Source organism: Ceratotherium simum, chromosome 15 (genome assembly GCF_057802395.1).
Source record: "Ceratotherium simum simum isolate JZ-2026a chromosome 15, ASM5780239v1, whole genome shotgun sequence".
Taxonomy (NCBI): Eukaryota; Metazoa; Chordata; class Mammalia; order Perissodactyla; family Rhinocerotidae; genus Ceratotherium; species Ceratotherium simum.
The window spans coordinates 52857774-52873235 of record NC_141914.1 but is presented as its reverse complement, the minus strand read 5'-3'; the positions used below and the strand labels follow the sequence as shown (position 1 = coordinate 52873235).

The following is a 15462-nucleotide window of genomic DNA, read 5'->3' as shown; positions in this document are numbered from 1 at the left end:
TTTTTTTCCTTGAGAACTAGCTCAAATAAAATAAAAATTCTTAGTTCTTTCTTTAGGAAAGGAAAAAAAAATCACGTACTAATCCAACTAGAGAAAGAGATAAGGAAAATAGGAACAGGTTGGGAAACTATAACTCATTTATAACTCATTAACATATCCTGGTACCTCTTAAAAGTTTTCCTTTTATGAAAAAGAACTGAAGAATAAGATCAGAAACTAATAAGAAGTCACATACTTTAAAAGATTTACTGCTTGCTTTTTATAGCTTTATTGACTATTACCAAGTTTCAATATGTTTCAAATAATTAAATACTGCAACTGGGACATTAAAAATACAAACTAATTTACCAAAATAATTGTATTCTGAATATTATGTACAATATTATACATTTTACATTACATTAAGGGTTTTTATACATAAATGTAAGATTTGATTTATGATTACTGAAAATCCAAAATACACTTGAACATTTGAACTAAACATTCCTATGCATACATACACAGTCATTCAACTGGGATAATCAAAACCACAGATGAGTATGGTTATTAAAAAATAAAATTATATTCATACAACAATGGTAGAAATTGAAATCTGTTTTTATTGAGAGTATTATAAAACCACACATATATGAATTATATAGCCTAATTCTATATATTTAAACATCATTATGCTTTAGACTGAAACATGTTTCTATCTCAAGGGAAACTCCTGATTTTTAATTTTTTTTATTTTAAGGGATTGTTATAATTCATAATCGTTAAAATGCCTACATGTGGGCATAATACAGACCCAATCCCAGCAAACAGAAAAGTCATGAGGGTCTATCATATCAACGTGCATTTTACCGTACAGTTTTTGAAAAATCACCCTATTCAATCGTACAATTTGGTATGCCCTCATATTCAGACTTGTCATCAAAGTGATTACATATTGAGGCGCAGGGCTTACAGGGGAAAGATATATTACTGTAGAGAACTAGATACTGAAACAAGGATGTCACTAGGTGACTTCAAGAAAAAAACAGAACGGGTGCTTATGTAGGAAACACCACCCATACACACTAAATTAGTTATTAAACAAGGAGTCAGTCCTTCAGAAAGGTTAATACACTGATGTGTCATACCTTGTTTGGATACTGAAATATCTAAGCCCAGAATACTGTCAAATGACTTTTAGTATTATCTCACTTTTAAATTTAATTCCTTTCAAGAACAGCTGTGATTTTAAATAAAGACAAACATTTTTCTAACTGATCTGAAAAGTCTGAAAAACAATTTCTTTATAACAAAAATGCCTTTCAAACTGTACGCCACTCTGTACGTGGATCTTATTCCAGAGAGACACAGACTGGTGACAATCCTATCAGAACTATACACAAGAACCTCGGAAAGGCAGAATTAGTAAACTGGCCATTCTCCTGAAAGTCTGCACAGCATTTTGCAGTATTCCCTATTTGGAAATCCTGTATTTTATCAAAGGCAAACAACAGAACACCTGGAAACTAGAAGATAGAAAAGTAAGTTGAAACATATACAAAATCGATGTCCTTTCCAACATCACATAATCTATAAAAAGTGAGATTCAGAGTCTAAGGTTTGCTTTACTGTTTTTCTTCTTGCTCATGTTTAGTTTGAATATAAAAGAAGCTCTAACCTAGGTTATCAAAATATATTCATATAAATGTATGAGCTTTTCTAATACAAAAGTTAAAAAGTCTAAATTCTTAATTTTTGCAATTAAATACCCTAGAGTTCAGTAGGCAGATTTATTTTTGAGCAGCTTGAAAAGAACCTGTTGGCTGAGCACTGTCTGTGAAAGTGGGCATGGCTACATTTCAGCTCTTCGCTGGGACTTCTCAGCAACAGCAGCCCCGTCTTCTTCCTCCTCTTCCTCCTCCTCATAGTGTTCCTCTCGGCCTTTGGGGCGCTTGTTATCCCGAACTTCTTGTTCTTCTCCATCGTTGTTTTTTTCATCAGCCTTGAAGTTAAAAGAAAAGAAAAACTAAGAGATAGCGCATAGAGTTGGTGATACAAATAATTCCCTCTAGAAAGTAAAGGCTGCGAAGTTATTCATTTTTGGAGAAGGGAAACAAGTGAAGAAAAACGTTCCAATAGGCAACAGTGCTGCAGTCTTGCCTAATCTTCATGTTGTCACAAATTTTCCGAACTCTAGGTTGGCCTGTTAAATTCCATGGCGCCTTAGACACACCCACTGCTCTCTATCCGACCATACAGACCTATCGCCCACACATGCGTGCACAGGCGCAGTAGAAATACATATCCCTCACATACGTTGTCATCATTTTCACCGTAGGTCTCTTCAGCATTATGCTCCAATTCCCGTTTTTTCTCTTCAGTCAAATCTTCCTGAACCTAAAACAAACCAGAGATACGAGGCGACACTTTTATCATTTCAACACTTGCAACATATTTTGATTCCCAAAAAGTTCATTCAAAGTAGCAGAAACAAAATTAAACTAAAAATAATTTCGAAAAAAGCCAAAGGTCAAAGATTTGACTTGTCTATTAGCTATGAAGAAATGTATAATACACCTACAAAAACATCAATGTGATTGATTCAGAACCTAGGACTTTTGTGTTTGAGTTTCTGATTTATTTAAATAAGGGTTAACACCTCAAGTAAAACACCTGAAGAAATTCAGCTTATAAAACTGAATATTCCCGGTTTCCAAATGGGAGAACTACAGAAGTCTGAAGGCTCTGACAGAAGGTAAGTTATACGAAGACAGGAACCATCCATCTTCTCAACTAACTGTCTTTCATACCTAGATGCATACCTGGCACACTGCAACGGCTTAATAAATGTGGTTCAATGAATGAATCCATGAATGAATAAATGAATCAATGCAAAAAATAGCTGCTCTGTAAAGGCACAGAAAACATACACCACTACCTGTATACAATGTAGTAGAAAACTGAGCAAAAAATGTGTATATATATTTCTATAATTAAGAATAAACTCCTCTGGCTAAAATATCCAGAACGTAGAATACAAGAATTTCAATTTCTTCATGAAATAGTTATTAAACCGCCTCATATCCCTACATCTCTTTGGTGTTCTATCACGTTTCTGTTTTAAGTAGTTTTATGTATGCTATTACTATTATGTGTCATTGATCCCAACTATTTTTTCAACATGCAAATCAAAGAAAGCATCCAAATATTTTTGTTAAATAATCTTGAATAACACACAAAATTACCTGATTTGTTTTGGAGGGGGGAGCGGTTAAAAATCCCAGAAATGGGCAAGGGAAGGAAAGTATGCAGGTGCTGTAATTAAGGGCTGCATGCCAGCCCAGGTGCAACAGGAATGAACCGCAGCCTCCCAGACAAGCTTTGCGGGGAAGCTGGCCTGTCAGGAGCCTACAAAGATGACCTTCAGAGATGCCTTTAGACAGAGCCCAGCCTTCATGAACCTCTTCTAACCAACCCAATGTCAGCTGAACTCACAGCCCCTAAACTACATTGGCACCAAATAAATACCTTCTGGGGACAGAGGATAGAGCATCTTTTGTATTCACATGTCCTGGTGGGGCAAGCTAAAGAGAAGACATCCTTGTCTCACCTGCAGACTAGTGGTCCAGGACATCTCTTCTGCCCCAAGTTACAGAACCTCATAATAACCTTCACCAGGACGTTGGGATGAAAACAATTAAGCGCTTATTTCAGACTCTATTAAGGCCTCACTAATTGAAACATCGTTACATTGCTGATGTGTTCCGGTCAATTTCAGTGACTGAAGACATGTCTTCTGTAGCCTTCATAATGAAAATACACTAGGAACACGAAACACAGTTTAGTTGGGGTTGGGAGGGAACTGCCTTAGAACACCAGTATGGTGGAAAGAATACATAAATCAGGGTCAGCAAACTGTTCCTGTAAGGGGCCAGATAGTAAATATTTACACTTTCTCGGCCATCAGGTCTCTGCAGCAGCTACCCAACTCCACTGCTGCAGAACAGGAAGAGCCTCAGACACCATGGAAAGAAGCAGGCATGGCTGTTCCAATAAGACTCTACTTACAAAACAGGCCAAGGCCTGCAGTCTGCCAACCCCTAACAGACTATGGAGTCAGACAGACCTATTAAAACCCTGGCTCCGCAACTCTCCTGGCTGTACAAACAATGAGGTCATTTGTTTTTACTGTGAAAATTTTCAAGCACACACAAATAAAGAAAATAATTCAATGAACTCCTTATAGCTATCACTAAGAGTCAAAAGCTATCTCAGAGTTGCCACGCTTGTATCACCTATTGCTTTTATTTTTTGATGAATTATTCTTAAAAATTCTAGATGTCATGTAGTTTCACCCCTACTCATCTCAGTATACATTTCTAAAAACAATGCACTTTTTTTATATAACAATAATGTCACTATCACACCTGATAAATAATTCCATGGTATCATCTAATGTCTAGCCCATACTTACACTTTCCTGATTGTTTTAAAAACGTCTATTTACAGTTGGTTTGTTCTAATCATGATCCAAACAAAGGCCACACACACATTGGTTCCCCTCTCCTCTTTTTTCTTTATTGCATTGACTTATTGTCCTGTAGAATGACCCACATTCTGGATTTGCTTCTTTAAGTATCACAACTTATTCCTTTAGCTCCTACATTTCTTATAAAAGGAAGATAGCTTAAAGGCTTGAATGAATTCAGATTCAACCTGCAAAGCAAGGGTTTTTCAGAGGTGATGTTGTAGATTTCATATTTTCATCAGTCAGGAGACACATAATGTTTGTGTGTCCACTTTTAGTGGTGCTAAGATTGGTCAGTGAGCTCAGATGCTGACAGCCTGCTCCCTCTACGGTAAAATCCCCTGACCCCCATTCACCTAGTGATACCATCCACTGACCACCGACTGCTCTGAACAACTGTTTTAATTAGGGGTTACAAAACTGGTAACTTTCTAACGCCATCATCCCTTCTGCATTCATTTACTTCTATAAAGAACTTGCCTTTATCAGCTATTTAGCTACCGTGCTTGGTATACTTAATTATGGTAGCCTTTAAAATCAGACCTGCGTGGGCTCTAATCATGGTTCTAACAATAACAAGCTGTGCAACCTTCGAAAATTTAGCTAACCTCTCTGAAACTCAAATTTCTTATCTGTAAAATAAAAGGGACGTATAAAAATCAGTGATTTTTAATCTTCTGTGTGTATGTGTGGTAAGGAGAGTCATGAACCCTTTTAAGACTTTGGTAAGAAAGTCTTTAGCAAATGGGCACAGATACACATCATTGTGCACAGAAGTTTCAGGAAGTTCAGCGTTCCCAAAGTCTACCCACAGCCACCGGTCCTAGAACTGCTTCTCTAAACAGTGTGTTCCTGAAACATCAGCATCAGCTGGGGGGCTTGTGAAGAACTCTGACTCCTAGGCCCCACCACAGATAAAATAAAAACCTCCGAGAGTAAGGTCGGATCCAGAAGGTTGTATTTTTCACACACTTTCCAAGGTGATTTTCAGCCACAGCCAAGACTGAGAGCCACTTGCTTGAGTGACAATGAATGCCAGGTTATGAATGTCTCTGGCGAGAGAGATAAACACCCTTTTATAAGTTTTTTCTTCTCTTCTCTTGGGATCTGTTGTAGAAAATTTAGGTTGTTAACCAGTTGTCAATATAATCTGAAGTGGGAACCAGTGATTTAAATTACTCTTTAGGGAACCCACAAATGAAAATTTTATAATTTTTCAGATTTATAGATACACCTTATTATTCTAGTAACATATTCTTCATGTTTGGGGCAAAAGTAATTTAAACTCATCTTAAAGGCACTGAAAAGGAACAAAATGATATGGAGTTTCTAATTTTAAAATATGCTTAGACTAATAACCAGAAGCCAAATGTCAGTTACTCTTTCAGTATGTAAACACATCAATTATATCTTCCACATTCGATCCTCTTTAGTATCCTGCTAAAGCTGATGCAAACCTTTGTCAAAGATTTCCCAGCACTGCTCCTTGTTACTCATTTTTATTCACTGAAATCTAATGTTTTAGGCATTTTAGAAATGGTTGTCCCTATGTGATATGGCAAAGTTTAATAAATAACCAAAACAAAATAAAACAGATCTACTGAGTCTGAAATGGGCTTTGGCCAGCTACCCCATCCCTGTATGTATTAGTGCCTTTCTTTTATACATCAAAGATGTTATGGGAAGAGCTAGGAACCAGAAGGCTGAACCTTAAGTAGTCAAGAATGCTAGGATCCGAGCAGGAGGATGGGCTGTGACAAAGCAAAGGCCTTCAGCAACATCAGCTACAGTGAGGGACACCACTGCTTGCTGAGTAATGTTTAACAGGAGAGTTTCTGCCATCTGGACAGCTGCGTGATGTGGTGATTCACAGGCCGGCAGGACCGCTCAAGGCGGCCAGATAACCCTCTGCGTGCTCTCTCAGGAGGGTTCAGACCAATCTGTTTTCAGTTATACTGGGGAAACTGAGCGCTCAGATTTTTTAAGTTGTCATTTAATCTATATATTATTTGAATAGTTAAATAATTTTAAAGCACACAACACTTTTTGGCAAAGTCATAATTTCTCTGGTTGTTCATAAGTAGATACAAAATCTGGAAAGGAGGCAACATGAGGGTGGGATCACCATATGAATGTGTTTCACTCTAACAATCCAACCAGTGAACAATGAATGCTTGTTAACAACGGTCACTTTTTTACCTTAGAAGGGTAACGCTGCTGCACTAGGATAAAAGAAGGCAGGGACAGTGCACAAACTTGCTAAAATCACACTTGTTTTGGATCCTCTACTCTCAGAGTTCAAGTCACAAGTCTGATGGGCTGGACCTCTGAACAGGGAGAGCCCTGGCAAGACGCAACTCCTCCTGAGGAGCAAATGCTGACAGAAGTCAGTCTGATTGTGGGCTGGCACGGGGGGAACTGAGGGCAGCAACAGGCTTTACATTCTGGCGGTCAGCTGGGCAGCGGAAGACTCTGAGGCTAATGGAGATAAGAATGATGCCCATTACATAGCCTTCTATGGTTTTCTGGGTGCACCCACAAATGTTGTCTCACATACACACCACTTATACACAACACAACACATGTCCTCACAATACTGCATTCCTCCCATTTTTCTCATTTTGCTGCAGTCGGCTGAGAACTTCATCTCTAACTATCACTAGTCCTTGAATGGTACTTGGGAACCACTCTTCTCCTCTCTCCTGAAGGGAAAAACTGGGAACAACAGAAAGAGGTAGGACAATCCAATAACTAACCAGCTCAGGAACTACCAGAACAATACAACACAGCCTGAACCAGGGACGTCCGGGGGCAGAGAGGACAGCCACATAGGGCAGAAAAGAGACAACTGGGCTTCCCTGAGAGCTCACTGGCAATACTTCCAAATGAGGGTGTGGCAACTTAGAGCCTCTGCAAGAGGGTTAGAAAGTGGGACAGAGATGTCAGACCTAGGAATTCTGGGCAGGGAACTAGGAAAAGAGAAGCAGGACCTGGGGCTAGGTACCGGGAAAGGAAAGGGCTCTGGTCAGTTCAGCTGACTTTAGGGAAGAGGAGCAGCAGCCTGAGGGAGGAGGAGAAGGGGCCTGAGGGAGGAAGAGCAGTGGTCTGAGGGAGGAAGGGCAGGGGTCTGAGGGAGGAGGAGAAGGGGCCTGAGGGAGGAAGAGCAGTGGTCTGAGGGAGGAAGGGCAGGGGTCTGAGGGAGGAGGAGCAGCGGTCTGAGGGAGGAGGAGCAGGGGTCTGAGGGAGGAGGGGCAGTGGTCTGAGGGAGGAAGGGCAGGGGTCTGAGAGAGGAGGAGAAGGGGCCTGAAGGAGGAGGGGCAGTGGTCTGAGGGAGGAGGAGCAGGGGTCTGAGGGAGGAGGGGCAGTGGTCTGAGGGAGGAAGGGCAGGAGGAGGGGCAGTGGTCTGAGGGAGGAGGAGAAGGGGTCTGAGAGAGGAGGGGCAGTGGTCTGAGGGAGGAGGGGCAGTGGTCTGAGGGAGGAAGGGCAGGGGTCTGAGGGAGGAGGAGCAGTGGTCTGAGGGAGGAAGGGCAGGGGTCTGAGGGAGGAGGAGCAGTGGTCTGAGGGAGGAAGGGCAGGGGTCTGAGGGAGGAGGAGCAGTGGTCTGAGGGAGGAGGGGCAGTGGTCTGAGGGAGGAAGAGCAGGGGTCTGAGGGAGGAGGGGCAGTGGTCTGAGGGAGGAAGGGCAGGGGTCTGAGAGAGGAAGGGCAGGGGTCTGAGGGAGGAGGGGCAGGGGTCTGAGGGAGGAAGGGCAGGGGTCTGAGGGAGGAAGGGCAGGGGTCTGAGGGAGGAGGAGCAGTGGTCTGAGGGAGGAGGAGCAGTGGTCTGAGGGAGGAAGGGCAGGGGCCTGAGGGAGGAGGAGCAGGGGCCTGAGGGAGGAAGGGCAGGGTCTGAGGGAGGAGGGGCAGTGGTCTGAGGGAGGAGGGGCAGGGGTCTGAGGGAGGAGGGGCAGGGGCCTGAGGGAGGAGAGGCAGTGGTCTGAGGGAGGAGGGGCAGTGGTCTGAGGGAGGAGGGGCGGGGTCTGAGGGAGGAGGAGCAGGGGCCTGAGGGAGGAGGAGCAGTGTTCTGAGGGAGGAGGGGCAGTGGTCTGAGGGAGGAGGGGCGGGGTCTGAGGGAGGAGGAGCAGGGGCCTGAGGGAGTGGCTGCCGAGAGTTAGGCGCTCACCTCCTCGTTGTCACCACTCTCCTTCCCTCTTGCCTCTCTGTCTTTCTTTCTTTCCACCCTTGATCCCTGCTGGATCACAGGATTTTTCTCTCCACCTTAACTGATATAATATAGAGGTAAAAAATAATCAATAAATACCGACTAAAATTTTATGTTTACCCTTCTGAATTTTTAAACAGAAGCCAAGGTGACTCTCTTCTCTTTTAATCCTTCAGACTCCTGGCATCTGACATAACTAAAAACAAAGTAATATTAGTGTAGACATCCTGCTACAAGAGAAATCCAGATGAATATCTTTTCCTTGCCAAATGTGTTAATATTCAAGGCTGCTAGGTTCTCTAATGCCCTCTTCTGATAAGATGGCTCAGGGTCTTGATTAAGATGAACAGCAGGATGAGAAAAGAGAGCGGATAAAAAGACCCCGCCAGTTAGAGCGCACGTGACTAGAGATGTATGTTGCCAATGGCTGCCAATGGCTGTAAAGAGTGACATCCTTTTCTGTTTTCCTGGTATAAGCACAAATTTTAGCATTAGCTCTGAAAAGCTGATAAATGCAATAAAAACGAGAGAGCAGACCGAGTCAAGGGAACTGTGTATGTGAGCACAGAAGCACGTGTATTCTGAGCAGTGTCTCCAGTGGGGCATGTGTTTGCTGAGGCTGCCATTTGTCCATCCTCTCCTGTGGCTCCCCTTAGGGTCAAAGCCACACATAAGCAAAACGCTTGGCTGAGAAGCACCTCTGAACCAGAGCTGTAGTTTACTAGACCATTTACTGGTCCAGAGAGAGACTCAGCACGGGGCCTTGGCCTCATCCCTATCAGATTCCCAAGCACTGAGCTTCAGTGGTCCATACACTAGAGTGCTGTGGCTAACCAGCTATAACTAACAGTATTCATCCATCAATTACACAAATGTGGCACCACAATAGATGCTCTATAAACCTAATTAAAGATAATACGCCAGAAGGTCACAATAAAAAGCAAACTAAAATGAAATGTTAAGAAATTCCACCCAAATGCATTATTCAACTGAGCTCCTTACATATTTTTCCGTTTATTGTTAAATTTAATTTAGATCCTAAATTCTTAGGAGGGAAGAGGGTGAAAGTGGAGACCATAAATTTTTTAAAAATGTCTGGAGGGTGTTAAGTCTATTCTCATGGACACTCCAGGGTACCACTGTGACGACTTCTACAGAGAAAGTTAACAGGGGTTAGTCCAGATGCCCTCAATGTGCTGAGTTTTGTTCTTCTCTCTTTTATGAGGGAAAGAGACAGGAGAAAATATTCTTACACAGATCACATCAACCACATTCCTGGAAGGCCAAATGTCTTCTTAATTCAAAATTTCTAATGAGAACCAGAGAGGATTCTATTACCCCGTTTTTGTTATCTTCTAACCAAATATCTCCACTGCCATGGTCCATTTCCTCTTGAAACCACCCTTTCTCATCCTGCCTAAGTCTTTCTCAGCATTTCTATAGAAGGCCTGTCAGAGCTGATGCTGCTGAGGTTTGTTTACGGTTAGGGTGATGACCAAGCAGATTGCTCAGTCTCCTGCCTTCCTTACCTCCTCTTCTCCCTCCTCCTGGTACTGCTCATCAACATTGTCCTCCTGCTGGTCTGGATTCCCTGCCATCTGTTGAAACAAAAGAGGAGGCTCAGGTTCACTGGAGATGCGTTTTACAGAACTTTGGGACAAAGAACAAGCACGCCACCATGAAAAGGGCACTGTCAATGCATCGGTGGCCAGGAAATGATGAATAATCATTGCCAACACAAAGCCCGAGATGTCTACTGCCCTCTCTCTCTGAGTGCAGGCGTATCATTTCATACAATGGCCTAAAAACCAGCCAAAGAGGCAAGCCTTCTGTCAATGCAGGTTATGACAAGTTTTTGCATATACCAGGCACTTATGAAAATACCTGGGTTAAAACCACCCTCCGTCATGGCATCTGCTTACCACCAAATGCTCCTCCATTTCTGCCTTCTCCTGCTTTTGATTACTTTGTTTTTGCTCTTCATTTTCATCTGGCAAATTTTCTTCTCTCACTTGCTCGGCTTCCTCAAATTCATCTTCACCTTGATTATTAGGGTCATCTGCTGGGTTTATATCCTCTACAGCTGCCCTCTGTAAAATTTTAATAAAAATCAACTGCCACTTCAAAATCCGGAATCAAGTTTAATTTCATTTGAAAGGCCACACACTGGCAGAAAATGAAATTGTCCTTCACCAGCTTGTTCAGATCTGTCTTTGCCAAGACTCACAAGTACACGTCCCACTGTTCAAAGAGGGAACTCCTGCTTTATCTGTCAGAGGCTGATGAATCAGACTGAAGTGCAAATAGCACTTGTTTTCTGCACGTGATTTCAAAATAGTCCTCAAAACGCTATCACAAGCAGTGAGCATAACCAAATAGACAAGAAAAATAGTTAATAAAAGCCAAAAGACCAAGTAGGAGAAATAATTAAAATGGGAGATTTAGATAGGCAAATAGCAAGTTTTGTCACTGGTGTGATGATTTTCATACAGATGAGCTTTCCTTTGTAAGCAATTTTTTATATTTAAGTGGGTGAAAAGCAGTTGAAGAGAGAGAAGGCCCACACCAGAAAGGACCCAAGAAGAGGGCATGTGATGGAGACAAGAAGAGGGCTAATTCAAAAGCCAATGATCCATTTCTAGTATGGATCAAATTTCTTTATGACAAACACTACCATGAAACTGGGAGATGTTGCATCGGCAAGAGACAGGAGAAAAAGAACTGAGCTAACCCAATCCTCAGTGAAATATTTTGAAAAATATCTCCCCCAACCCACCCCACCTCCCAAGTAGTTCTCAGTTACTGTGTTCAACAAATGCCTTTCATATATTATCAACTTCAGAAGTATCTCGATTTTCCACTTAAGCTCCCAAAGCACCTTTCAAAATAACACGTCCTCATAAAGATTTGGATTTTAGAGCCCAAGCTGGGCAGAAATGGTGATGCTTGCATGAGCTTTCCGATCACTAGAGGGTCATCCATAGGACACTTAACTGAAGCAGCAAATGCTTCCTAGAGATGGTGACGCCTCAGAGTAAATTTAGTCTCTATCAGTGTGCTCCAGACAACAAGACCCTACTTCAGTTCACTCTAGAGCCTTGAACACGTTCAAGAGCTCCCCGCAGACTCAGCCGATCCATTTTCTGCACATCCTGGCTGTACACTTCATTCAAGGGCCAAGGACACTATTCTTGGGAATATAGAGAGTGACAAACCATCACCTCACACTAAACTCTAATCACTCCACAATCTCTTGTCATATCGATTTCTTTTTGTGCGTTACCAATAATTTGTGTGGAAATATAGGAAAAATGTAACACATTCTCTTCAGAAAAAAAGTACCAAAAGCTTCTGTAAAAGTTCATAAAAATGTAGACACTACCTCCAACTCTAATCAAGAAACAATAAGTAAAGTTTAACAGGCAGGACTGTTACATTCAAACAAAACAGTTAGATGATCAATTACACCTCAATAAAGTTGGACAAAAATTTTTTTAATAAATAAATAAAATAGCTAGATAAGATGAAAAGAGGGATAAGCCAACTAACAATTTCTAATTAAAAGAAGCCTGGTAGAAAGGCCACCAGTGTGTTCTCCAGAACAAGTAAACTGATGACGGGAGAACAGAGGACCAGACAGTCAAGGAATGAAAGCACACAGCATTTTCCAAAGGCCAGCGATGGGACACTCCTTTCCCTGTCCCCCTCCACCCCTCTCAGGCACATTCTCAGGCTTCTGCACACTCACTTTCTTGCTTTCTCATGGACACTCTCTTGCTCTTTCAAATTCTCTAGCTCTCATATTCTCCTGCTCTCTATAGCTCCTGCTCTTTCCTGAAAATATTTAAGGGCTAGGGTTCCCTGAAGCCTACTGTCAGAAATGCTAATTCAGGGGCTGGCAGGCGAATGCGCTCTGCCACACCTCCATGCAAGTTAGGTGGAAAAGCCGTTCCCATCAAGGTGGCTTTAAGGAGCTATCAGGAAGACTTTCTCAGTGATTATGAAGGAAGGATGTGGATCCTCCTTTCAATCCACTGGATCAACACAAATAGGACCCACATGACAGCAGAGACAGAACTTTATAAACTCGGGGTCGATTTACCAGCAAAAGATGACAGGAGAGCTAAAGTAAGTTGAAGAAATCACCTACACGTAAGCATAAGAACACACTCACTCAACATTTGCTTGTCACTTGTAGGCAAAGCCAAGGCCCCAGACCACCCAGCTGAAAAAAGTTTTGCTCCTTTTTTGGTAAACACAAGGAACATTCCTGGTTATTAGGTCTCCACCTATTTATATTTTAATTTTTCCATAGCAGCATGGTACCTGAGCCAATTGTTTCATTTCTCAGACCACATATCCTTATCCCTGTATTTATTAAACTGGTCACTGACTGTTGGGAGATTACAGAGAGTCACATGACATACATAGCACCCTAGCAGACTGCTCAACATGCTCCATAATGGTTAATTTCCTTTCTCTGGTTCTCTCTCCGACTCCCACACTTGCCTTTTTTTTCATCTTTCAGAACTACTTCATATTTCAATGCCTCCCAATTTTGCTTTTCTCAGTTTTAATTTTATTCATCTAAAAATTGTCAGGGGGAAAACTCCTTTGATGTTTTCCCAGAGCAACCTTTAACCCATTCTCATCACACATACACCCAACCCCCATGGTTTACAGTTAACAACATTGGTCATATCATATTATTATGCAAGCCACCTTCCTTCCATGCTGATGAAGTAACAGACATATCTAGAGTCACAGGTGTGGTGTTAGGCAAACCTTCAAGTTTCCTTTCTGCCTTGCTAGTTTCCAAGTCTCATGATCAGAAAAGACAGGACACTTACATCTGCCTCCGATTCTGGGTCAGCTTCGTGCGGCCCTTGTTCTCGAGGCTCACGTCCATTGTCTGGGTCTTCTTCTGCTTCATCTTGGTGCTGGTTGTCTCTCTCATAGGCTAGCAAATCAAAGGAACTAACATCAACCCAGACGAACCAGACAGGATTCTTCCCTTTCACTCAAAGAAAAGCCACCGGTGAGCTTTCCTAAGACAAATCTCACCCCGTCTCTCCTCCAGTGAGGTTAACTCAACATAAGGCATAGTCTCAGCCTTCCTGAATAAAGTTATGTCCTTGTCCCAGACCATGTGTCTAAAGAGAAAGTGTGGATGAGCGACAGCATTCTAACCCTCTAAAACCAATGTTTATAACAGAAGCTGCAATTTTCTCTGCTGTTACACAAAAAACAACAATCAAAACTTTCTCAACAAAAGAAAACCCAGTCAACTGGACATTGTTAATTATCAACTAATTTTTGGCAATATCAGAGGAAATAATAGCAAGGTACCAAAAGAAGAAATAGATAATGTTTCAGGAAATGAAAGGAAGAACAATTCCATTTGTGGAGCTCAAAACAAACCCAGCCACTCTGTATTCTCTGAAACGGCAGTGATGATGCCACACTCAGACACATCACACATTTATATTCACACAGACACGTACTTGCTGCTTTCCAAGAAAAATATTTCCATAAAGAGAATTTAGATAAGAGCACACAAAGAGAAGAACACACAACTTTTTAAATAAGATATACCAGGAAAGGTTAAGTATATGGAGAGTATTTAGCCTATAGAAAATAAAGACACTGCGTAACCTACCATCAGGTTTCAAGTGCACCAAGGGATTCATTAAATAAAGAAGGGAATGAACTGTTCTCTAGTCTTACTGATAATGGAATAGAAAAGCTTAAAATGCTGCACAGGGGGACATAAGGAAAACAATTTCTGACTGTAACAGCTATAAAATATCAGAACAGGCTTTGGGTAATCATCTTCCCTTAGACTCTTTAGAAAAGGATACATATCTAAGTGTTAGTGTTGCCAGAGAGACGGTACTTTCCAATTCTATTATCACAGTCAGCAATATTTGATAAATTACATACTAGATGTGCACTTAAATGAAACCTGCTACTATTGACTTAATACGAAAAACTTTTAAGGCAATGATCCAAAGCCTCTAAGGTAAGGAGAAAATGTAGCAGTTTTCCAAAATATAATAGTCCTATGGTAATGTGTCAGAAATAACTATTTAGTATACAAAAAGCTTAAATTACCATTTCCTTTCTACTCTAAAATGTTAGAGAGAAAACAGATTATCTTTGGCTATTTTGGCTACCGAGGGACACTGGGAGGATTCAGGAAAACATAACAACAGAAACATGGTACACAAATCTCCTTGCATGTAACTCTGAGCTGGTATTCTATTTTTTTTTTTTTTAAAGATTTTGTTTATTTTATTTTTTCCCCCCAAAGCCCCAGTGGATAGTTGTGTGTCGTAGCTGCACATCCTTCTAGTTGCTGTATGTGGGACTCGGCCTCAGGATGAACAGAGAAGTGGTGCCTCGATGCGCACCCGGGATCCGAACCCGGGCCCCGAACCCGGGCCACCAGCATCGCAGCGCGCGCACTTAACCGCCAAGCCACAGGGCCGGCCCTGAGCTGGTATTCTAAATTACCAAGCAATTTTATTAAAACATTCATCATCTAAGAAGTCTCACCACCTCCTTCCTCTTCCTGGATGCCCTGGTCCTCTGCTCCCTGAACAATATCATTATCCATAGCATCATAACGAGCTTGCTGCCTATGAGGGACACAAACATTATTAACTCAGTGACACAAATTGAGTAGCACACTTTGACATAAGTCACTTATCTTTAAAGAGAGTAATAAACAAAATTTTCTACATTTTTTAAAAAGCC

General features: G+C 41.7%; 1 protein-coding gene across 5 annotated transcripts in view; it reads right to left on the bottom strand.

Moving 5' to 3' along the window:
- Positions 1-235: 235 nt before the first annotated feature.
- GOLIM4 (golgi integral membrane protein 4) overlaps positions 236-15462 on the bottom strand; it is a 76758-nt gene continuing 61531 nt past the window's right edge. For 3 of the 5 annotated variants that reach the window (XM_087440068.1, XM_087440067.1, XM_014783218.2), the window contains 6 exons: positions 15262-15344; positions 13554-13663; positions 10626-10793; positions 10233-10301; positions 2293-2373; positions 236-1978 (listed from right to left, as the gene is read on the bottom strand). In XM_087440068.1, coding sequence (XP_087296194.1) covers positions 1829-1978; positions 2293-2373; positions 10233-10301; positions 10626-10793; positions 13554-13663; positions 15262-15344 — 661 coding nt within the window. In that variant the 3' untranslated portion in view covers positions 236-1828. The remainder of the gene's footprint in view (positions 1979-2292; positions 2374-10232; positions 10302-10625; positions 10794-13553; positions 13664-15261; positions 15345-15462) is intronic. The other 2 variants (XM_014783220.2, XM_004424771.3) reach the window with 1 other exon arrangement.